This window comes from Dreissena polymorpha, chromosome 8 (genome assembly GCF_020536995.1).
Source record: "Dreissena polymorpha isolate Duluth1 chromosome 8, UMN_Dpol_1.0, whole genome shotgun sequence".
Lineage (NCBI taxonomy): Eukaryota > Metazoa > Mollusca > Bivalvia > Myida > Dreissenidae > Dreissena > Dreissena polymorpha.
The window spans coordinates 69,669,191-69,693,721 of NC_068362.1; the positions used below are offsets into that span (position 1 = coordinate 69,669,191).

A 24,531-nucleotide genomic window follows, 5' to 3' on the forward strand; every position below is an offset into this window, starting at 1 on the left:
ACCAGCGAAAATGGGTCATATTCCATTTATGCCATATATGGCCATTTTAGGCCCAGAATACCTGCGCATTTTCGGACACGGAAGTGCAGCCTGTTCTGGAGCTACGCTGGCCGCATTGACATAAGACCCATTTTCTCATAATGCGGATCAAATATAATATATTGAAACGAACTGAAAACGGTGCTGATATTCCCGCGATCCATATAAAAATCTTTAATAACATCAAAACATGCCAAAGTAAATACCTTGAGGTGACGATTTTCACAACAGCTCCATCATGAACGCTTGACTCCGAAGCAAGATAGGATTGCGGCCTGGTAACCAGCGTCGTGTTTTCTCATTAAATTTTAATAAGCATGCTACCGGTTGAAAGGCTAAAACTATGTTTGTTTCAAGTTGACCGACCTTAATCGAAACATTCGAACACTTAAACATGACGCAATAATTGTTATTTATTTAACGCTGCGCTTGTTCGTCCTTGCGTACATTTTAGGGAATCGACTTCACCTGGTCAGCCAGGCAGATTTCGCTTTTACTTTTACAGCTGAATAATCTTATTTGAAAATAGATTGTAAGGAAATCAACTTTGCCTGCAAAACACTATGGTAGAATTAAGACCAGTTGCCTCTGACATTTAGTTGTATGCTGTGTTATCATGATCCTTCCTACCCGTGTTTACGATATGTTTGTGCCGATTTACCAGAAACAAACGTTCGCAAATTTACCAGAAACAAACATGTGTTTTGCCTAACAAAACGGCGTTCTAGAAAATCGAATATTTTAAAATGAAACTTATGAATTATTTAATATAGAGTATGTTTCCCCGTGGACCATACCATTTATCAAACGTTATATTTCATCCTCAGGATACGCATTGTCTGAACACTTGGCAACCTGATCAGTAGGCGGGAAGCGTGGCTGACGAGCCTTTCAATAATTTACAATTAAATCGATCAATTATTGTCGGTTAAACATTTCTACGAATACAAAACATGTCATCTGATCAATAGAATGTCAAAAAAACAAAAGTGCGAATATTTACAATAGCGAATTCCGTAAACGAAGCATTCTGAAGCGTATTATGCATTTGCCATTTTTATTTGAGCCGCGTTCTGAGAAATCTTGGCTTAATGCTTGTGCGTAAAGTGTCGTCCCAGATTTGTGGAGTCCGCACACGCTAATCAGGGACGACACTTTCCGCCTAAACTTGATGTTCGGTAAGGAGAAACTTCCTTGAAACTAAAATACCATAAAAAGCGGAAAGTGTCGTCCCTGATTAGCCTGTTCCTATCTGGGACGACACTTTACGAACATGCATTATGCCCAGTTTTCTCAAAACGCGGCAAATTTTATTTAGACATCATTAGCTTATCAAAAGCGGCGCCTATTGTCGCTGCTGTAATTGCTAATTAATTGATGCAGATTACAGGAGTATGAATAAGGAGATAATAATTATAATTTGTTCATAATGATAGCGATTCAAAAGTAATATATGATTTCGTTGCTGCTATTGCTGCTTCTGATATTACTGTTTTTTGAGGGAAGGGGTGGGGGGAGTTGTATTTTCCGGGGTCATTGAATCATTTTGAGTTTCTTGTTTCCTTCAGTCGGAAAAATATTTCAGTCAACAGTTAGCAATTTATACACTAAATTAATTAACATTTGAGCTGAGCAATATTAAAAAATACACTCCCTTAAATAATGTATTCCTTTATGTGTTGTAATATCATTTTAATTGTATTGTTGCTTTATTGTTTCTAGTCTTATGTTGAAATGTAATGTGTTTGCTTTCCAGGCGTGTGTTGATAGTACATTATGACGCTACTGGAATTAATTGAGTCGTGTTCTGAGAAAACTTGTCATAATGCATGTTCGAAAAGTGTCGTCCCAGATTAGCCTGTGCAGTCCGCACATGCTAATCAGGGACGGCATTTTCCGTCTAAATTGGATTTTTGCTAAGAAGAGACTTCGTTTAAACGAAAAATGTCATAAAAGCGGAAAGTGCCGTCCCTGATTAGCCTGTGCTGACTGCACAGGCTAATCTGGGAGACACTTTACGCACATGCATTATGCCCAGTTTTCTCCGAACGCGACTCAATTATTCAGGCTCTAACCGATCCCCAGATAGAGCCTACAGTTAGGCTTAACACGCGCGTCAATAATGCCATTATCGGGAAATTAAGTATTACCAACCCAATACTGGTTCATTTAAAAGGTCTTGAAAATAATTGGAGATGGTTTCATATATTCGTTTACGTCAATGGTTTTAGTGTTAACCCGTTTTATCAATCACATGGTCGGCCGTATTTCTGCTGTAAACATGGAATAATAGGCCTACTTTTATGAATCGTAAATAAATATTAAAAGTAAAAAACAATTTAGTTGTAATAATACAACAGTCATTGACTACATAGCATTTTATTTGAGTACAAATACATACAAAATCTCTATTAAGTAAGTCATTAAAACCCTCCATCCACTAGGCTTCTGAATGGTTCACTATCACATAATTGGAAAAAAATCGAGATGTTCGATGTCTCGTCGCTACGAACTGTGGCTATTTTGTGAATCCTTTGGGAGCCTAATGGATGACCAATTAAAGTCAGACCAATATAATGAATGAATCTCTCTCACAGTCTCTCTATCTCTCTCTTTCTATCTCTCTGTCTCTCTCTGTCACTATGATATATGATAAAATTAGGGAGCATAGTCAAACACTGCGACGAAATTATTTACATTGCACAAACATATAAAACGGCAAAAAAAGAACGTGTCAAAAAGTTGATTATGATTTGTGTGAAGTTCTTTTTTGCAAAGTATCTGCTACACATTTTTCATGTTAAAATAAATTCAGTTAAAAATGCTGTTTTAGACAAAGTATGGTAAGGGTGGTCCTTAAATTCAAAATGTTGCATTTATGTGCGCTTAAAGTTTTCGCGTTCAAATTGAATATTTAAGGAAAATATTATTATATTATATTATTATATTTAAGGAAAATATTTAGTGTATTGTGACCTTATTACAGTTGGAATGTAGCCTTGGCAAAAGAAAGGTTACATTGTACTTGTAGTATTCCATAAAAGCACAACGAAGTCAGAATGTCAGGTATTTCTAGATAAATCTTGTCGCAAACTACCACTAGACATCAATATTGTATTCAGTTGTAGCAAGTTCAATCAAGACTCTTTGAGGAAATGAACGAAAACTATAAACGATGTTTAACGAATTTAAACATAACAAGATAACTCGTTCTAAATTTTATCTGTATCATTGAGTAAAGAGTATGTGAAACTGAAAGTGAAAGTAGTCCCAACAATTTTAATAATGGTACACATATAACATTTTTTTCTCTCTCTTTTTTCTATTTATAATTTATAAGCCCACCCACCATTATATGTTTGTAAAGTTTATTATGTATAAATGCAAGCAATTTCTCGCATTCAACGTATGTTTTTGACGATATTAGGAGTATTTTAATATTTGTTCTGCAATCAAAATGTATTTTTTTAATGAGTGTTTCATTAACGCTGCCAGTACCAAAAAGTACCTAATAGCTGTAACAATAAGATAAATAAGTGACTAAGAGTTGAAAAACGTCATTAACCTTGAATCCCACTCATACAAAAAATAGCCCACTATATTTATTTATAGGGACTTTTCTGACTTGCCTTTTCCTGGCCATTTAAGTAAAATTTGCAATTTAGGGCATTGGCTAAAAGGCCACTGGTTTGGGAAAAAAATAAATAAAACTAACACATATAGGGCGCTAATCTTAATCCAGCTAGATAAATCTTGACCACGATGGGGATTGAACCCAGGACCTCCCGGTTCCAAATCAGGCAGACACTTCTGAGTCACATTAAAAGCAAGCTCATATAGCAAGGCAGTATAAGTTCTTCATATACAGAACCTTGCTACATTGATATATTTCTTAATAAAAATTCAAATTAAAAGAACAAAAGCATATAAATTATACTTACATGTGTAACCCAGTCAGAAAAATCCCTGACCACCATGGGGATCGAACCCGGGACCTCCTGGTTCCAAATGAGGCAGACACTCAACCGCTTCGCTATAAAAGCTAGCTCATATAGCAAGGCAGTATAAGTTCTCCTTATACCAAACCCAGCTACATACACCACCTTCAATTGAGAAATTCTTCAACGAATTTCCTGTTGTCATGACATCTGTGGGACGTCTGACACACATGGTGTTTTTACGTTGGGCGCCTATGTAACCCAGCCAGAAAAATCCCCAACCATCATGGGGATCAAACCCGGGATCTCCTGGTTCCAAAGCAGGTAGACACTATCGCGTCTTTATAAAAGCTAGCTCATATAGCAAGGCAGTATAAGTTCTCCTTATACCGAACCCTGCTACACATGTATATATTTGGTTAGATGTATTTGAAATACAATTGAGATATAATAATCATTAGACACTTACTTAAAAAAAAGAACCTTTTTTTTGGAGATCAGTAATTTCTTTTCATTTTTTTTTTTTAATTTTGGTTTGAGAATGAGTCCATGTAACGATCCTTAGATATGCCAGGAAAAGGCTTGAGCCTTTAAATTCTTAATTTGAATACGTGGATCAGAGACTTCACACATAGCAGGTGGATTGAGAGATCTCTCAGAGGGAATTATCTGTACATTCAGGGATTTATGAAATGGACTCTGATGAGATGTCAGATGATGATGAAGTTCCGGATATGCCCTCCCTCTGGCATTCTGCGATTCACACCAATGTGAGTAACAGTTATGGCCACATTTATTGTCTAAATTTGTCATCATAAAACTTTGTACCAAGATTTTTCCCAATGATATCTTGGTTAAATTTTAAATGGTTCTGATTGCTTGAAAAACATGGCCACAAGGGGGGTGGGTCATCTGTTGAAAACATGGCCACCAGGGGGCTGGGCATTTTTCCTTATATGGCTATAGTAAAACCTTGTTAACACTCTAGAGGCCACATTTATTGTCTGATCATTATGACACATAGTTAGAGCATTTTTCCCTATGATATCTTGTTACGAGTTTTAAAATGGTTCAGGTTGGTTGAAATACATTGCCGCCAGGGGGCGGGGCATTTTTCCTTTAATATATGGCCATAGTAAAAAAATTGTTATATCACTCTAAAAGTCACATTTATTGTGCAATCATCATAAAACTTGGTCATTATCTTGGATTAGTTTGAAAACAGTTCCAGTTTGTTGAAAAACATGGCCGCCAGGTAGCAGCAAAGTTATCCTTATATGGCTATAGTAAAACCTTGTTAGCACTCTAAAATTTACATTTATTGTTCACTCTTCATGAAACTAATGGTCAGATATTTTTTTTTAAAGGATATCTTGGGCTGCACAGAACAGGTCAGTTCCTTTGTATCTCAGGTGAGTGACTGTGGGCCTTTCAGGCCCTCTTGTTTTTTTACGTGCGTTGAAATCTCTGACAGAATATAACAAACTCAAATGCATAGCAAGATATGCACAGTTTTGTGTGTGAAAATCACCCCAATTCTAAGTTTGATGTCATCTCCCATTTCCACATAATATATATGTCTTGTTCTGAGAAAATTTGGCTTCATGCATGTGCGTAAAGTGTTGTCCCAGATTAGCCTGTGTAGTCAGCACAGGCTAATCAGGGACGACACTTGTCGCTTTTATGGTATTTTTAGTTTCAAGGAAGTCCCTCCTTGCCAAAATCAAGTTTAGGCGGAAAGTGTCATCCCTGATTAGCCTGTGTGGACTGCACAGGCTAATCTGGGATGACACTTTACGCACATGCATTATGCCCAGTTTTCTCAGAACACGGCTCATATGTACAAATAAGAGGAACAATTTAAATTTCAAAGAAAGTTAATTTTATTTTGATAAAAATGTATAACAAACAAATTATGTCTGCATACATCAGTGTATAATAATCAATTTCCACATTTCCTTGAAATTTTGTTCTTCACTATTTAAGTGCACTTTAATTCTAAACTTTAAAGTTTGTGAAAGAAAAATAAAAAGCATCTTAATTTCCCAATTTTAGACGAAACAACATGATGTTTTTTAATCATAAAGTCCAAAGCCTCTTTTCCTAAATTCGCAAAACATTCTGTGCCCCAACCCCCTTCTCCATGCCCCATCTTAACAGACATGCATGTTTGTTACTAGATGGTTACTAATAGTGAACATCAAATAATCTGTTAATGGCAGCTTAGAGCATTTTCCATTACATGTGTATGTTGGTTATGGAGATGTATAAACAATACAATTTTTTTGGACAAATATAGCCAGAGATTTCTCTAGTCTTGAATTGTTCACAGCTAACTTGCCTTTTGAATACAAATTGGAAGATTATTCCTTATTTAGAACTGCAATATTATTTTCTAATAGTTTTTTTAGATCTGTTTATAACAACTGTGTTTTTGTTGCTGTTTTAGGGTGCATTGTCCAGTCCAGTTTCATCATTAGAGTCCTCATCACAATCCTTTTCCTTGGAAAAGCTTCTGACAGAACACAAGGAACACGTAATTATAGAACTTTAGTTTTTTAAAACCTTTTGGGTTCAACCAGAAACCATCTATAGGCTGTTATTGGCAATTTCCTTGCATGATATCTTGATTTGTACCTACGTTAAATATCAAAATGTTTGTTGGAACTTAAGATACATTGTGTACAGTTTTTATCTAAAAAACATTGTAAATTGACTTGTGCACAGATTTTATTTTGAAGGTTAACATTTAATGCTTTTAAGGGAAAGATACGAGCTGCGTTCTGGGAAGACTTGGCTTTACCCTTTGAATGCTGGGAAATTTGTCTTCTGCTAAAATGTCGTCTGCTGAATTTCTAAAATTAGCATTTTCTTTGATTTTTTTCAAAGAATACTATCCAAATAGCAAACAGTTTGGATCCTGATGAGACGCCACGTTCTGTGGCGTCTCATCTGGATCCAAACTGTTTGCAAAGGCCTTTAAAATTCGGTTCCCGCACTGAAAGGGTTAAGGCATCTGTGTAAAGTGTTGTAATCAGGGACAACACTTTCTGCCTACATGGATACTAGATTTTTGTTTTAGAAGAGTTTTCTTTCAAACAAAAAATCCACAAAAGCTGAATGTGTTATCAATAATTAGCCTGTTTGGATTGCACAGGCTAATCTGGAAATACACTTATGGCACATGCATGATGCCCAGTTTTCCTAAGATGCGATTTTGAGATATAAAAATGGACGACCATCAAGATTCAAACCAGGCTCATTTAGTTTAGAAGGCTAGTACCTTAATCTCTCGACCATCTTGACTGTTACATCTCATCCTTAATTATATATAATTTATAAAGACCATCCTCCAGTTGTCACAAATTTAATGGAAAATGATTGAAATACTTGAGATTATTAGATCATTTTCATGTTTGTAACACTTGCTGATTTTATAGATTACAAATTATGATTATGATAAACAAGAAATATCTTTAAAAAAAAGATATACGGCGTTGATTGTGGTCGATGTTTATGAACGATCAAAAGTTATCTCTATGAGATAAAAAGTAGCGGATGCCTTTTTTTTGCGCAGTTCTTAGCTCCATCACAAGCAAATCAATTACGGGGTGTTGCGCCAGATTTCGTGGCTTATTTTGCTTAATGTGATATTATTACTCAGATATCTATTTTTACAGAATAGAAAAACACAAGAAACATGAAAATAAACGAGTGCATATAGGTCAGCCGGCAATACTCAAATCTTATTTAATTGCATAATTATAGTATAGTGAATTATTGTGCTCATGCTTAATAAACTGGTCTAAATGGATAAATATTTCTAATTAATTTTATCAAAATTGGTCCTTATCATGCAAATGTTGAAAACATATTAAAAATCGATGATTGACATACCACAATAATATCGCCGAATATCTTTATTTAGTATATTTCTGATCAAAACAGACTTCAAGTGCACAAAGTTTACGAGACGGCGTTTATATAAAGATTTCTGCAACTGACCGCACACTGACCTTGATACCTTGCGGATTGGAATGCAATGCATTAAAGTTAGGTAACAATTCTGCTGCTGAAACGACGGCTTGTTTACGCCAACTGTACACGACCAAGGCAACAGCTGTGCCTAAAATATTGATATATCGACAAAGCGACTAAACAAACTATTTATTCCATCAGACAAAAATAGCATAGATTCCAATTTTTTCCTTCAATGAAAAGATCGCAACCCCTTTTGCGAACTCCGGTGATGAACTGTATATAAACTCTGACTTTCACACACTGGCCGCGAATTGACCCGAAACCTGGCGGGTTGAAATGCAATGCAAGTAAGTACTAAATATGAGAATATAGCCTTTAGTATAAACGCTTTTGCGCTGGTAATTCTCTGAAAATAAAAGGTGAACGCACAAACTGTATTTATGTCGAAAATTGATTGTAAAACTGTTCTATCTATTGAGCCTTTTCATTAGAGATAAAATTGTTTCATGCAGTAAAACAGTGTTACAAAGACGCGGATATGTTTCCAATGTTCTGGTGTTATACTCAAATCAGCCAATGGAATAAATGAAGTGTATTCATTCGTACCTAGCCGTGGGAAATTTTATTTGAATATTATTGGACACTTACAAAGGTCAAGTCAGGGTGAAAAGCTGGCTTAATACAGCTTACGCCGAAAAACAAACACTGTATTTTTCAGTATGAGTCTATGTCCTTAGTTTATATGGTACTTGGCGTACAGTGATCTATTATGTTTTGAATTTACCACAAAACGTTAGACAATTGTCATTTCATCAATCTGTGAACAAGCTCCTTTAAAACGTATAGTGAGAAAAACTGATCGATTATTAAGAAACCATGTTTAGGTAAAAAATTACTGTACAATTTTGTGTTAATAATGGAAAAAAAAACATCAACAACTAGTTAATTCTATTGACATGAATCTATGTATAGTTCATTTATATAATTATTCCCCCACAAACGAGTTTAGTGGGGTATATAGGAGTGAGCTTTACATTGGGTCGGTCTGTCTGTCTGTATGTCTGTCTGTCTGTCCGTATTAAGTGTCCGCTCTCTAATTCAAGTTGTTTTCATCCGATCTTCACCAAACTTGGTCAGATGTTAAATCTTGATGATGTCTAGGTCAAGTTTGAATATGGGTCATGCCGGGTCAAAAACTAGGTTATGGGGTCACTTAGTGTGTTTTTTAAGATTCAGCATGGTGTCTTCTCTCTAATTCAAGTAGTTTTCATCTGATCTTCACCAAACTTTGCCAGTAGTTTAATCTAGATGATCTTTAGGCCAAATTAGAGCATGGGCCATGCCAGATCAAAAACTAGGTCACAGGGTCACTTAGTACATTTTACACATTCAGCATGGTGACCCCTCTCTAATTCAAGTAGTTTACATCCGATCTTCACCACACTTGGTCAGAAGTTGTATCTAGTTTATATTGTATACTAATATTGTTTTAATTTTCTTTGGCAGATACGAGTAGAGAAAGAAGTCGAGGAAATCAGAACATTATTACAGGTAATATTACATTTTGTGTTGAGCATCAAGTAAAAAATAATCTGCCTGAAAAAGCATTTTTATTTAGTTTTGATAGTTTGCTCTCACTATATCTAAGTGTTTATCATCCTGTTCTTTCTGTTCATATACTGGGTACATACATCATACAATAAAATGCACTTTGCATACATTAAACATACATGTTCGATTTTGGGGGCCAAAATATTCTTATGGTCATGATCAGATTTTAGTAAATCATATAAGAAAGAATCAATAAAAACTCATGATGTTTTAAGTAAATTTCATTTAATTGCATGTGATTATTGTATGAACTGTCGGAAATAACCTCTAATTGCACAAAAGCCAACAGCATTTATGCGTAAATTAGGTTAATTTTCCTGACATTTTATACACTGATGAAATGTGGAAAAATACTTTTGAATTTTTAAAGTTACAATGTCATGTGTTTAAAAACTTTTTTATGCCCCCCAAAGCATATAGTGATCGGACTGTCCGTCCGTCTGTCTGTCTGTCTGTCACACTTTGCGTTTAGGTTTCGAAAAATGCTCATAACTTCTATGTCGCTTCAGATAGCACTTTCATATTTGGCATGCATGTGTATATGGACAAGGCCTTTCCATACGCACACAAATTTTGACCCCTGTGACCTTGACCTTGAACTTGGGGTCCGCATTTAGGTTTTGAAATCTGCGTTTAGGTTTCGAAAAAAGCTCATAACTTCTATCAAGCGTTTATAGGGGGCATAAGTTATCCTAAGGTGACAGCTCTTGTTTATAAAATATAAAAAAGGCCACAAATCACTTTTATGTTCTGGTGTACGAATTTCATTTCACTTTTGGTTTTAATATCTATAAACGACATAACGTAAACGTTTGCACAAACCAATGACGTCATTTCACTTTTTAGGGAATTAAAAGGTATATCGTCGCTGTCGTTCTCAAACCTCGTAGCTCCAAAATTTTCATTTTTTTTTTCGTCTTTAACGAATATATGAAGTCTGGCGCGTGTTTTATGCTATATCTAGTAGCTCTACGCCAATCAGAGCCCTTAAAAAAGCCGCGTGACGAAATGTTGTTGCTTGATTGTTGGCTTTTTTGTCGGGCAAAAAGTCGTTGCGATTGTGGAAACACATGAAATTGTGTAGTCGGGAATTAACATTAAAAAAGTGTGTTTCATGGAAGTTAAAGCATATTCTGTTTATGGTAAGTAGTTAAATGATGTTCATTCTTATCCTACATAAGGGAAATTACTATTATTTTGCAATTAACAGATAAAACTTATGAGAAATAAAAAACAGTTTTCTTTGTAAACAGTACTTTTTAAGCTATAACTGTTATTGGATGGAATTTTTTATTAATTATTATACATTATGCGTACTCTATTCAATCATTTACTTAGAAAGCTATGTTTTTATTTAAAATGATTTAATAACAATAAAATCATGCATGTTTCAAAGTTACGTCCTTCCATCCTGACAAATTGCTTTTATTGCTAAGTCATTTCACCTATAGGAATGTCATTTCGTTTTGACAAATTTGACAAAAACATTTTTATATTTGCAGCTACGAGGTTCCCTATCAGGACGAATTGTCGTACCTCATTAAAATGACAAAACTGTGGTGACAAAATATCGTAGCAACCATTTCTGAATATGAGTATGACTTATCAGTATTACTTACGCGTCTACGGCTTATACCATATTTTGCAGCTTCATTTGTTTGGTATATTTACAGATTTCAATATCTAAAACATCGTTGTAAAAAAATGTATCGTTTTTTTCTCTCTCCAGAAAAGTTGGCATTTTGTAGCTACAATATTTGAGAACGACAGCTACGATATAATTTTGTGAAGATTGGTGTAAAAGAACCACTCATTTGGCCAGTTGTTAACCAAAATGTGGTGCAGCTATGAAAAGTTATGATATAATTTGCCTACATAGTGGCTTCATCGGAAAATGAAATACTGGTCACCTGACCGCATTATCCAATCAGAATGCATGTTATGTATGTTAAAATGCAAATATTTATGTTGCCTGGCATTTCTTGATACAATTTGCCTTTCTTCTTTTCAGACAAAGAGCGGAGGTTTCATAAATGCCATTGAGGATGATAATGAACTGTCTGGTAAAATGCTTTTTTATGCACAGCGATTACTTTGTGCCGTCACTTAGAAATTGAATGATAAATGTAGTCTTTTCATTCAAATGAGTGAGTCTAATAATTCAACTTTACCATGTTTTTCAAAAGATCGTCTCCTTGGATTCACTGTCAAACAGTCAATGGATTCTTATATTCCCATATTTTGTACAAAAATTCTTAAGTTTATATATAAAGGATCTGGCACGAGTTGTCATATCATACCATATTTTATTAAACGAGTACAGGAATTTTGTTAATAAGCCAGCCTTTGGCGAGCTTACTAACGAATTTCCTGGACAAGTTTAATAAAATATGGTATGATATGACAACGATTCTCAGATCTTTTATATCACATGCCTTGAAATGAGCAAATTAAATAAATATTTACACAAACATAATGATAAATCCCGAATGTTGTTAACATTTTGTGACGTCATTTGACGTCGCAGCGTCATTTCAGCAAAATAACAAAATGCGATTGGTAAATAAACAAAAATTAAGCCAATGAAAACAATTAAAAAGTATATTACACATGTGTAAGATTAAAATATATGTAATGGTTATATTACATGGGAAACAGGGTATGGCATGTGATAAAAGAATTGTGTCTGCTGGTTATATAAATTTTGAGCAAAAACCTGAAGTACTCTGATTATTCTCAGGCCCTTATTGCTATATATTAATAGTCATGCACATGTTTTGTTCCTACAAACACAAGTGATAAGACTTATTGTAGTCAATTATGAAATAATTATTTTTGCCATAAAATAAAAAAATATAAATAATATAAGTATATTTAATAAGGAACTTGTTATTGAAAATAGACAACAATTGAGGGATAACTGACTAAGTATGAGTGCTTAGTACTGAAAAACCAGCTAACCAAAGAAAAGTTTTAGTAGGTCCACCATGCCTTGCCATGACTGAAATATGTTGAAAATGGAAAAAAAATACAAGTAAAAAAAAAAGGAAAGAAAACGTTCATAACTGAAATTTATCGTTCAATTTATTTTTTGCTCACATGGAAAAAGGGTTTAATGGACAACAATTGCATATTTTATAAAGAACTTAAAGAGGGTAAAATTACTTAAGTTGATAGTTCATTTTTTTTCACCCACCAGGACCTGCAGGCAAAGGACTTCAGGACCAACATGCACGGGTTCTGAAGCAGTTTCACATGCATGACTCGCGTATGCGTCAAGAGCGCCCAGGCATGCATGTGTTCCATCCTGAGCGGTACCTGTGCAACTTTGACGCGGGTCTTCATCCATGTCACTGTGGTTTTAGAAATGTGAATGATTCTGTGATTGAGAAACACGTGCACAATCTTGAAGCACGTAAGTATGGGGCTATTGTTCAGCTATGCATGTTTTGACTCATTTCTTTAAAAACAGATTCGCATTTTTATGCCCCGGATCCAATGTTTGGGGGTATTTTTTTTTTTTGCCTGTCTGTCTGTCTGTCATTCTGTTCCAAAACTTTAACCTTGATCATAACTTTTGCAATATTGAAGATAGCAACTTGATATTTGGCAAGCATATGTATCTCATGGAGCTGAACATTTTGAGTGGTGAAAGGTCAACGTCATCCTTCAAGGTCATAGGTCAAACTTAGCAATATTGAAGTAAGCATCTTGATATTTGGGATGCATGTGTATCTCATGGAGCTGCACATTTTGAGTGGTGAAAGGTCAGTGTTCAGGTCGCCTTTAAGGTCAAAGGTCAAATATACGGCGTCTGTTTGTCCGTTCGAAAACTTTTACATTGTTAATAATTTTTGCAATATTGCAGATAACAACTTGATATTTGGCATGTATGTGTATCTCATGGAGCTGCACACTTTGAGTGGTGAAAGGTCAAGGTAAAGGTCATCCTTCAAGGTCAAAGGTCAAGGTCAAAGGTCAAATTTTGCAATTTTGAAGATAGCAACTCGATATTTGGCATGCATGCGTATCTCATGGAGCTGAACATTTTAGAGGTGAAAGGTCAAGATCAAGGTCATCCTTCAAGGTAAAGGGTCAAGGTCAAATTTTGCAATATGGAAGATAGCAACTCGATATTTGGAATGCATGCGTATATCTTGGAGCTGCACATTTTAATTGGTGAAAGGTCAAGGTCATCCTTCAAGGTCAAATATATGGCTTCAAAACAGCGCAGAAGGGTGCATTGTGTTTCTGACAAACACATCGCTTGTTTAATTATATATATAACAACTTAATATTTCTTTGAACTTGTTAGTGTTGCCTGATGGCATTTGTTGGACTGAATTTTGGAATGTGTTTTGGAGTTCGTAGTAAAAAATTATATTGTCTTTATTTTGATGAATTTAGTTTTATTTAATTTTAAATAGTTTTTAAAACGATGTCAAGCTTGAAGTATTGTCTTTTATTGGCTTAAAAAAATGAATAGCTTTGAATCATGAAGAAAAAAAACAACACAGTGTCATTAAAAGCATTCAGCTTTATTACATATTTATACATTATTTCATTAATAGTTTTAATTTATGTAGTACTATGTCATGAATGGATAGAGAAAACCAGTGACAACCCAAAATCTAGAGAAGTAAATGAGCTGCCATCTGGAAAAATGGGGCTTAATCCATTCACATAAAGCTTTGGCCCAGATTAGCCTGGGCAGTCTGCACAGGCTAATCAGGGAGAACACTTTCAGCCTGAACTGGATTTATTCTAGGAAGAGATTTCTTCTATATGAAAAAAAAACCTTTAAAGTGTCCCCCCTGATTGACCTGTGCAGACTGTACAGCCTTATCTGGGATGACACAAGCATTAAGCCCCCATTTCCCGGAACGAGGCTCACAAGCCTGCTTGTTTGCAGATGAGTACAAACAGCTGCTCACCAAGGGTGCCATTCCACACTGCTTGGGGAAAATAGTTTGCAAAGATGAATTCATGAGATGGATGTTCTTGTTAAGTGAGTAAAATAGTATGGCCTCTTAAATGTTTTCAGGCAAAATGTTTACAAACCTGCTGAAATCGCAGTTTAAAAGATTGATACTATAAAAAAGCATGACAGTGTTGCAATAAACTTTTAGATTTTTACTTCCCATATCATATGTCCCACCTATTGACTATGGAAGTGTTTACATGCTAAAACTATGATGATAGTGTACAAAACATTATAAAATATGATAACTAGTTTAATGACTATATTTTGATCCCAGCTCAATTCACTTTCACTTTCAAAACTATGAAAGCAGGGTCATCTTCAGATCCTAATTGCTATATAGCTGTCAAGATACTGAAGTTGTTGTTGCAAGCCTTTTATACCAAGATGCCTGGAGTTCAATACCCATGCCAGCGGCCTGTGTTTAGATGGTTGTCACCATACTGAACAAGTGGGGGTTACCGTACTCACAGTACTCTTGTCACCATACTCAACAAGTGGGGGTTACCGTACTCACAGTACTCTTGTCACCATACTGAACAAGTTGGGGGTTACCGTACTCACAGTACTCTTGTCACCATACTTACCAAGTGGGGGTTACTCACAGTACCCTTGTCACCATACTGAACAAGTGGGGGGTTACTCACAGTACTTTTGTTGTCACCATACTGAACAAGTGGGGGTTACTCACAGTACTCTTGTTGTCACCATACTGAACAAGTGGGGGTTACTCACAGTACTCTTGTCACCATACTGAACAAGTGGGGGGTTACTCACAGTACTCTTGTTGTCACCATACTGAACAAGTGGGGGGTTACTCACAGTACTCTTGTCACCATACTGAACAAGTGGGGGGTTACCGTACTCACAGTACTCTTGTAACCATACTGAACAAGTGGAGGTTACCGTACTCACAGTACTCTTGTCACCATACTGAACAAGTGGGGGTTACTCACAGTACCTTTGTCACCATACTGAACAAGTGGAGGTTACTCACAGTACTCTTGTCACCATACTGAACAAGTGGGGGGTTACTCACAGTTCTCTTGTTGTCACCATACTGAACAAGTGGGGGGTTACTCACAGTACTCTTGTTGTCACCATACTGAACAAGTGGGGGTTACTCACAGTACTCTTGTCACCATACTGAACAAGTGGGGGTTACTCACAGTACTCTTGTTGTCACCATACTGAACAAGTGGGGGCTACTCACAGTACTCTTAATGTCACCATACTGAACAAGTGGGGGGTCACTCACAGTACTCTTGTTTCAACCTTCAACATAAGACCATTCCAATTAAATGTCTTTCAGTAAAAATAAATACTTGGAAATTGCAACTATGATTCCTTATCGGTCCCAACCTTCATAAGTCTAATGATATAATGAGCCCCACATGATGTCTCGGGCGAGGAAATAACTGAACTTCAGGCGTATTTAAACTATTGCTCCCTAAAGAGAATGATGTCACCCAAGGTGGTTGGCCTACTCTTTGCAAGAGTTGTCTTAAATATATACTCTGCCTTTTTTGTATGTTAGTTATTGTATTTTTACAAACAAAAAGGAGAGTAAACCTAAATACCAGTCTAGGTAGACATTGTAATACACAAATACACAGTCAGATTCTAAGGTAATTATACCCCCACAAACAAAGTTTAGGGGGGTATATAGGAGTGAGTTTGTCTGTCGGTCTGTCTATCGGTCCGTATTAATTGTCCGCTCTCTAATTCAAGTTGTTTTCCGATCTTCACCAAACTTGGTTAGATGTTGTATCAAGATGATGCCCAGGTCAAGTTCGAATATGGGTCATGCCGGGTCAAAAACTAGGTCACGGGGTCACTTAGTGCGTTTTTAGCTCACCTGAGCACAGCGTGCTCATGGTGAGCTTTTGTGATGGCCTTTTGTCCGTCGTGTGTCATGTGTCGTGCATCGTCAACATTTGCCTTGTGAACACTCTAGAGGCCACATTTGTTGTCAGATCTTCATGAAACTTGGTCAAAATATTTGTCGCATTGATACCTCGACTGAGTTCGAAACTGGGTCATGCTGGGTCAAAAACTAGGTCACTAGATCAAAAAATAGAAAAACCTTGTGAACACTGTAGAAGTCACATTTGATGCCCAGTTTTCATTTATTTTTGTCAAAATGTTTGTCTAAATGATATGTTGGTTGAGTTTAAAAATGGTTCCGGTCCGTTGAAAAACATGGCCGCCAGGGGGTGGGGCAGTATTCCTTATATGGCTATAGAGAAACCTTGTGAACACTCTAGAAGTCACAATTTTTGCCCAATCATCATGAAACTTGGTCAAAACATTGGTTTCATTGATATCTCAGACAAGTTAGAAAATGGTCCAGATCGGTGAAAAAACATGGCCGCCAGGGGGCGGAGCAGTTTTCCTTATATGGCTTAAGTAAAACCTTGTTAACACTCTAGAGGCCACATTTATTGTCTAATCTTCAAATTTGGTCAGAAGATTGGTCTCAATAATATCTTGGATTAGTTCGAAAATGGTTACGTTTGCTTGAAAAACATGGCTGCCAAGGGGCGGGGCATTTTTCCTGTTATGGCTATAGTAAAACCTTGTGAACACTCTAGAGGCCACATTTATTTTCCAATCTTCATGAAATTTAGTCAGAAGATTGGTCTTTCTTTAAAGATTGTTAAAAACTACCCATGGCAATTTACTATCTGTATTTGTTATGAACAGTAAGTTATGAATGTTTTATAAAATTCTTTCCACCTTAATTATATGCAAAATAAATCCTAAAATTATTGTTGACGTGAAGCAATATTTAAAATGAGTATTTCAAATGGCATACTAATTGAATGAACATTCAATATTCAGGCCATAATTGCATTCTGTATGTGGTAAAAGTTGAAATGCCTGGAAACCCGCCAATAATAAGTGTGCTCTAGTTAAAATTGATTAAATTCTTTAATAATTAACATGATGCTTTTAAGCTGTCAACCATTACTCTCCTCCACTGCTCCCGTGATCAGATATCTGATCATTCCTTGATGGTAGCTTTATCAGTAATTCCTTTAATAATTGACTTGCAAATATTTATTTTATTAAAATGTCTCTAGACCTGTTGTTAAAAACTGTGAAAGCCTCAGATCATTTGTTTGACAGAGCTTGGCCCTAAAAATTGGAACATGTTGACGATGTGAAAATATTGTGTTCTATTTAGCAATTAAGGCGCACACTAACAAATATGTATTTAGTCCATATCAATTTAACTTTTCTGCTAAACACATTCAAAGCTTTACATATTGCCAATAGTGTTCTCATTAGGTACTTGTAATCATCTGGCCAAGCGTTTGCATTTGAATTTTGATTGCCATTTAAAAAACTTTCCATGACTTGTGACAATGTGAATTTCAAGTGTCACTCATGAATGAAAAACAAAGGGCAGAGTATATACATTCTGTTGATATGTTAGCTGTAATAACAGGAGGCCTTTCATCAATAATCTGAGGTCGGAAAGCCTTGCCATTATATTATTCTAAGCCTTGCCTGATATATTACAAAATGATCAGGCAGCAACCTGTTATTCTCTATATATGACCTGTAAAACTAAATAAAGCATTGTTCTGTTCTGTAAATTTAACATATATTTAAATGCTGATCTATTTGAGTGGCGCTCTGAGAAAACAGGGTTAAATGCATTTGCACAAAGTGTTGTCCAAGATTAGCCTGTGCAGTCTGATGATGAGTATTTATCTGCTTAAATGATATTTTTGTTCAAAGCCTCTATAACGCTCAAAATCAACGAAAATTTCGTAAATATTTCGTAAAATAAAGTTAATACCCAAACAATCAGTGTTCCATATAGCAATAGCCACAATTTCAACGCTAGATGTAGTATGATTATATAGATTTGTGTAGATACAAAATGCTTGTTTTTATTTATTTGTGACATAATTAATTCAATTTTAATTTCCCGCGAATATATCTCTATTCATATGACACACAAACACAAAAATGGTACCATGTTAGTGTTCATGTGACGTATGACTAGATATCGTTGTGGGAAATTACAATGGAATTAAATATGCAAAACAATAATAAAAACGAGCATTTTGTATCTACAAACATCTATTTTACCAGACCACATCTGGCATTAAAATTTTGGCAATTGCCATAAGGAACACTGATTTTTAATTGTATAACTTTATTTTACGAAATACTTAACAAAATTTTTGTTGATTTTGAGCGTTACAGAAGTCTCTTCTTCGCAAAAATCCTGTGAAGGGAATATTGTCATCTCTAAATAGCCTGTGAGGACTTCATAGGCTAATCTGAAGCAACAGTTCAAGCACATGCATAAAACCCCCTTTTAAACAAATTGCGGCTCTTTTATGTTCATACTGATCCCCCTGTGTGTTGCAGTGTCTGTGTATGAAGACCAGGAAAGCCTCCCAGATCTCTTGCACAAAGTAATAGAGATCATACACAGGGATCCAGGATGGCGCCCTGCGGTATCTGACATATGCAGCATTTTGGTTAATTATGGTAAGTCCACACTTATGGGCTTTGTGGATATATGCAGCATTTTGGTTAATTATGGTAAGTCCACATGTATGGGCCCTTTTGATATATGCAGCATTTTGGTTTATTATGGTAAGTCCACATGTATGGGCCCTCTGGATATATGCAGCATTTTGGTTAATTATGGTAAGTCCACACTTATGGGCCCTGTGGATATATGCAGCATTTTGGTTAATTATGGAAAGTTTACACTTATTGCCTCTGTTGACATTGCTCGACATAAAAGCTAAAAATGTCGTCCAATATAAGCACCTGCTAATCAGGGAATACACTTAATGCACATGCATTAAGTCCAATTTAAAGTATTTAATGGCTGATGTGTGTGAAGTGTCATCCTAGAATAGCCTGTACATTCTGCGCAGGCTAATCAGGGAAACACTTTTTGTCTAAACTTGATTTTTGCTTAAAAGAGACATGCCCCAAAAAAACATTAAAACAGAAAGTGTCGTCCCTGATAAGCTTGTGCTGACTGCACAGGCTAGTCCGGGACAACACTTGATGCACATGCATTATGCCCAGTTTTCTCCCTTTTTACAGAGCGCTATCCATTTATTATTTATATCAGCAAAAAAAATGGCTGGAGAAAACAACAACAACAATAACAAAATTGCATCATTAAAAAAAATAAAATGATGTCACTTATCTGTGAAGTGGGGTCTCTTTCAACTGTGAAAACTCAACTCACTGCATATTTTGTGGGGTTAAATCAAAGCATGTGTGATGATGGGCTTAAAGTTTATTAATTCTGAATTTAACCCATTTATGCCTAGCGTCTAGAAAAAAGGCCTTGGCAAACACCATGATGCCGCGTCTCTTCTGGGTCTGCGCTGTTTGCTTAAAGGATTTACTGTAAGAAATATTCTTAATATAGAAATAAATATACTAGACATCCCTAATTTTGGAAATTAGTTGATCCAATTTAGAAGGATGGGAGAGTCCACTAGGCATAAATGGGTTAACAAGGAGCTGGCTTCTAAATGTTTTAAATATTTTTTTTTTCAGGTGCAACTGAGGAAGAACTTTTAGGGAAAAATGAAAATCATTTTTCTGACAGGTATACAAGTCTACTCAGAATTGTGCCTAAGTAGTATCTAAATTTTGGTGCCTTGTTCATCTCATTAAAATGGGCAAAAATAACAATACCAGACAACACATGATTTTTCAAAGCATTTATTATTTTGCTTTTCAATAAAGATATCTAAGTCATTCTTATGGCAGGGAACAAGACACATTTATAACTAAAAATTATTAAGCTTTCAGACTTTATAACTATTAATATATTTAAGATGTGAAACAAGTGAAAGCACTATTTAGATTGAAAATGTGCTTTAATGATTATTTAACCCCTGTTAACAAAGTGTGAGCTGGTTTATAATGGATTGCGTTTGTTGTTTGTCTGGTTTGTCTGCATGATATGCTATACTTTTGTTGAGTTAACTTCTTCCACATTTCTCAAGCAATTCAGTTGAAACTGCAAATATCTTATTACCACAAAGTGTAGGTGTGAAGACATTATTTTCATCTTCAGAGTTGTGAACATTCCTGTGTTGTATTCCCGTGATAATAGCTGACAAAAAAAGCACTGTGTTAGTTTTGTTTGTTGCAATTTTTGTTGTATAACTAGGGTATAACTAGTAGTTTAATTACCCAGTGGCAATGCAGAAGGGGAGTTACTCCATTATGCAAATTGTCTGTAACACTTTCATGTCACGCCATATCTTCAATACATGTACCTGTAAACGGATTTTCATGATAATTTCCTGTGTACATTGAGATAATATGTTGAAAAAAAATCCCTCAAGGTCAAGGTTATACCACAAGGTCAAAGGTTTGAGCCTTCTTTTTTGGTTCAACTTCATAGCTCCTACATCCTTCATAGAATTTTCCTTAAAACTGGCTAACAATGGTTAGGTCATTGAGCAATATGCAGAAAACATGAGTTAGTCATGGCAGGTCAAGGTCAAGGTCATAACTAACGGTCAAAGTTTGATTCTCCATTTTTATGTCCCCCACTATAGTAGTGGGGGACATATTTTTTTTGCCCTGTCTGTTGGTTGGTCTGTTGGTCTGTTGGTTGGTTGGTTGGTTGGTTGGTTGGTTTGCGCCAACTTTAACATTTGCAATAACTTTTGCAATATTGAAGATAGGAACTTGATATTTGGCATGCATATGTATCTCATGGAGCTGCACATTTTGAGTGGTGAAAGGTCAAGGTCATCCTTCAAGGTCAAAGGTCAAATATATGGGTCAAAATCGCTCATTTTATGAATACTTTTGCAATATTGAAGATAGCAACTTGATATTTGGCATGCATGTGTATCTTATAGAGCTGCACATTTTGAGTTGTGAAAGGTCAAGGTCAAGGTCATCCTTCAAGGTCAGAGGTCAAATATATGTGGCCCAAATCGCTTATTTTATAAATACTTTTACAATATTGAAGATAGCAACTTGATGTTTGGCATGCATGTGCATCTCATGGAGCTGCACATTTTGAGTGTTGAAAGGTCAAGGTCAAGGTCATCCTTCAAGGTCAGAGGTCAAATATATGTGGCCCAAATCGCTTATTTTATGAATACTTTTGCAATATTGAAGATAGCAACTTGATATTTGGCATGCATGTGTATCTCATGGAGCTGCACATTTTGAGTGGTGAAAGGTCAAGGTCAAGGTCATCCTTCACAAGGTCAAGGTCATCCTACAAGGTCAAACTCATATAGGGGGACATTGTGTTTCACAAACACATCTTGTTCTTGTTGCAAGCATTGCAGGCATTGAGACATCATGCAGAGGTCATGAGTCAGTGGTGTATTTGAAGGTCAAAGGTATCAGCCTCCATTTTCATGTCGTCTCTCATATGCCCTGTAAAGAGCTTTCATTAAACTTGGCTTAAATGTTTACATCATTGAGACAATATGCAGAAGGCATGACTCAAGGTCTAGTTAATACTTCAATGACCAATGTTTGAACCTCTATTTTCGAGTCCTGTCAACATCTCCTATTCCCTTTGTCCCATTCCACTTGTCGTCTGCTTAAGTAATTATGGCTAAAAATCTTTGTCACATTTTCAAGGTAAAAAAAATCTTGGTGGGTGAGGGGGGGTATAGCTATTTCTTAGACTGACTCATTTTGCTTTTTTGTTGTAGGAGCAAGTGTTTGGTTCAGCCAAATTATAAACCAAAGTCTAAGGACAGTCCTTCCAATGGATTCAGTTTAGAAAATTTAGAGGCGGTTCTTCAGGTGTTAACAGAAGCGCTGACTTCTAGCGAGTAAGTGGTTGTTTTGTGTGTGTTTTTTGTCTGACTTCATCATATAATGACCATTGAAAGTTAAGGGGAATTGTGAATATTTTACCCCAAGGATATTGATGTCAAGGCTTTGAGCCTTTTACAGGGTTACTTGAGATTAAACAATGGAGAAAGGAAGAGAGGTATAATAATAACACAAACAAAACAGTTGACGCTGGTATATCTGTTAACAAATAAGGTGCACATTGTAACACAGCTACTTACTACCATAAAGCCTTTTATGTACTTGAGTCATAAGGCATTAGTCAACCAACAAATCAATGAAAATCAATGTCACACAATTTTATTTTTTTAATTGTTCTGTATTTAGTGAAGTAAATACAGTTGTACTTGAGTCATGGCGCATGAACAAGTTGATCATTGGTCTAGTGGTGACACACAACTACCAGTACTGAAGGAGTAAGAGGTTTGATTCACCTCTAAACCCTGAACCACCAAAATTGTCTTCCCCATGAAATGTCTAACAGAGATGCAGTGTACTAATAATAAGGTGCTTCACCTTGGGCACAAAAAGACCCAAGGTTGCAGTCTCTGGAATGGGGCGACTCCTGTACCTTGCATATTCCCCTGTATCCCAGCTAACAAGTAGTCTGTGGTGTATGGCGAGTGGACTAGATTAATATCTACTGAAAAAACATTTTGTGGGACATTTATAGTTTAAAGATAAATTATAGAGATGAAGATAATTTTGTTGAGGTCTTTACTGCAAAAAATCACTATAAATATTGTCCCTGAGTAAACAAATTTATTAATAATGGTTGCTCATACATATAATTTTTTATCTTTCAAATGACTTAAAATTATTTACAGGAACAGCTACTGTGGGATGGAACTCAATGTCTTACTGCATGCAGTGTGTTTGATTTCCCTTGATGTACGACTGGACAAGTAAGTATACATTATGTAATGATCAATGTTAAAGATCCAGTCCACTAAAAGCTATGTTATATGTGCTAAACTAGGTCCAATGCTTATGAAAGAAAATAATGTTTACTTCACTGAAACTATTTTGTTAGTAAAAAATGCTTTTTATTATGTTTATGCTAGAACATGCTTAGTACAAATTGAATATATACTGTGGATAAAACTAATTTTGTTGCCATAAAATGTCTTGATGTTTTAAATCTGGCAAAATGTTGGATATTAAATTTGTGGATTGTGTTGTAATGTCTGAAATGATGCGTAAGATGTTAACGTTTGTTTAACTTTGGATTTCATGGTTGTGTCCACAAAAAGTAGTGTCTTACCAAGTACATTTTTTCCCCCCAAAATATCAGCATAATAGAGACAGGGGCAATTAATGGCCCAGTGTGTAAACAATATCAGGTCGCAGTGGTGTAGCGGATATGGTGTCCACCTAGCGATTGGGAGATCACAGTTCGATCCCCACTGTGGGAGTGTTCTTTAGATATCCCCCATAGACACCAAGTACTGGTTCTAGTCACAGAACGGACTCAAGAGCGTTTCAAATTAGCCTGAGGCTTTCTATGCAATCTAGCTAAATTAAATAGGTTTAAACAATATCATGTTGTTATTTGTATATCGCCCCCTTAATGTACCTTTTTGCACCAATGGGGCGGTATAAAGATGGTTGAAAGCCTCAAGGTACAAACCATATTCATTTCAATGTTCAATTGCTATGTCCTTACTTTAAACTTTATGGAAGTTTGGTTTCTGGTACCATGATGAATTATTGTGGTGATAAAGTAGCCTCTCCTGTATATACATGTTTACAGTTACTTGAAAGGTCAGTTGACCTCGCCTAAGACTTACCATAAATAATCTTTTTTTTGAACTCTTACAAATACATGTAATGAAACAATTTCATTCTTGAATATGCAGATTTTCCAGAATAATCACAAATACAGTGTCCAAAAATTTAGAAAAACACTACATTCCCTTGTATATTGTCCCCTATGAAAGCCTGTGCTTGTAAATACTACAACGTTTACTATTAATTTTTAACGGATATATCTGCCCTGCATTTGAAAGCATTTCATTGTGTTTGATGTTGTTTTACAGAAAGATATAAGGCTATGCTTTAACAGCAGAGTGCAATTATTAGCATTTGATACATAGTAGTATCAATCTTTAATTTGCTCTCAAATAAATTGTGCTTATTGCA

General features: G+C 35.7%; 5 protein-coding genes across 6 annotated transcripts in view; 3 read left to right on the plus strand and 2 right to left on the minus strand.

The window, feature by feature from the left end:
• Nucleotides 1-24,531, plus strand: part of LOC127841266 (zinc finger protein 26-like) — a 231,740-nt gene that overhangs the window by 133,961 nt on the left and 73,248 nt on the right. The window lies entirely within an intron of this gene.
• Nucleotides 1-24,531, minus strand: part of LOC127841267 (galactocerebrosidase-like) — a 247,916-nt gene that overhangs the window by 115,678 nt on the left and 107,707 nt on the right. The gene's annotated exons all lie outside the window — the stretch shown is intronic.
• The window catches only part of LOC127841268 (galactocerebrosidase-like), a 241,069-nt gene that overhangs the window by 115,678 nt on the left and 100,860 nt on the right, over nt 1-24,531 (minus strand). The gene's annotated exons all lie outside the window — the stretch shown is intronic.
• LOC127841280 (calmodulin-like) overlaps nt 1-24,531 on the plus strand; it is a 210,953-nt gene that overhangs the window by 40,559 nt on the left and 145,863 nt on the right. The window lies entirely within an intron of this gene.
• Nucleotides 3,032-24,531, plus strand: part of LOC127841271 (uncharacterized) — a 32,172-nt gene continuing 10,672 nt past the window's right edge. Inside the window, exons 1-12 of the mRNA XM_052369954.1 lie at nt 3,032-3,105; nt 4,659-4,747; nt 5,345-5,389; nt 6,427-6,513; nt 9,465-9,509; nt 11,581-11,632; nt 12,769-12,984; nt 14,482-14,577; nt 18,943-19,065; nt 20,104-20,155; nt 22,245-22,367; nt 23,217-23,294. Coding sequence (XP_052225914.1) covers nt 3,099-3,105; nt 4,659-4,747; nt 5,345-5,389; nt 6,427-6,513; nt 9,465-9,509; nt 11,581-11,632; nt 12,769-12,984; nt 14,482-14,577; nt 18,943-19,065; nt 20,104-20,155; nt 22,245-22,367; nt 23,217-23,294 — 1,013 coding nt within the window. The 5' untranslated portion in view covers nt 3,032-3,098. The remainder of the gene's footprint in view (nt 3,106-4,658; nt 4,748-5,344; nt 5,390-6,426; nt 6,514-9,464; nt 9,510-11,580; nt 11,633-12,768; nt 12,985-14,481; nt 14,578-18,942; nt 19,066-20,103; nt 20,156-22,244; nt 22,368-23,216; nt 23,295-24,531) is intronic.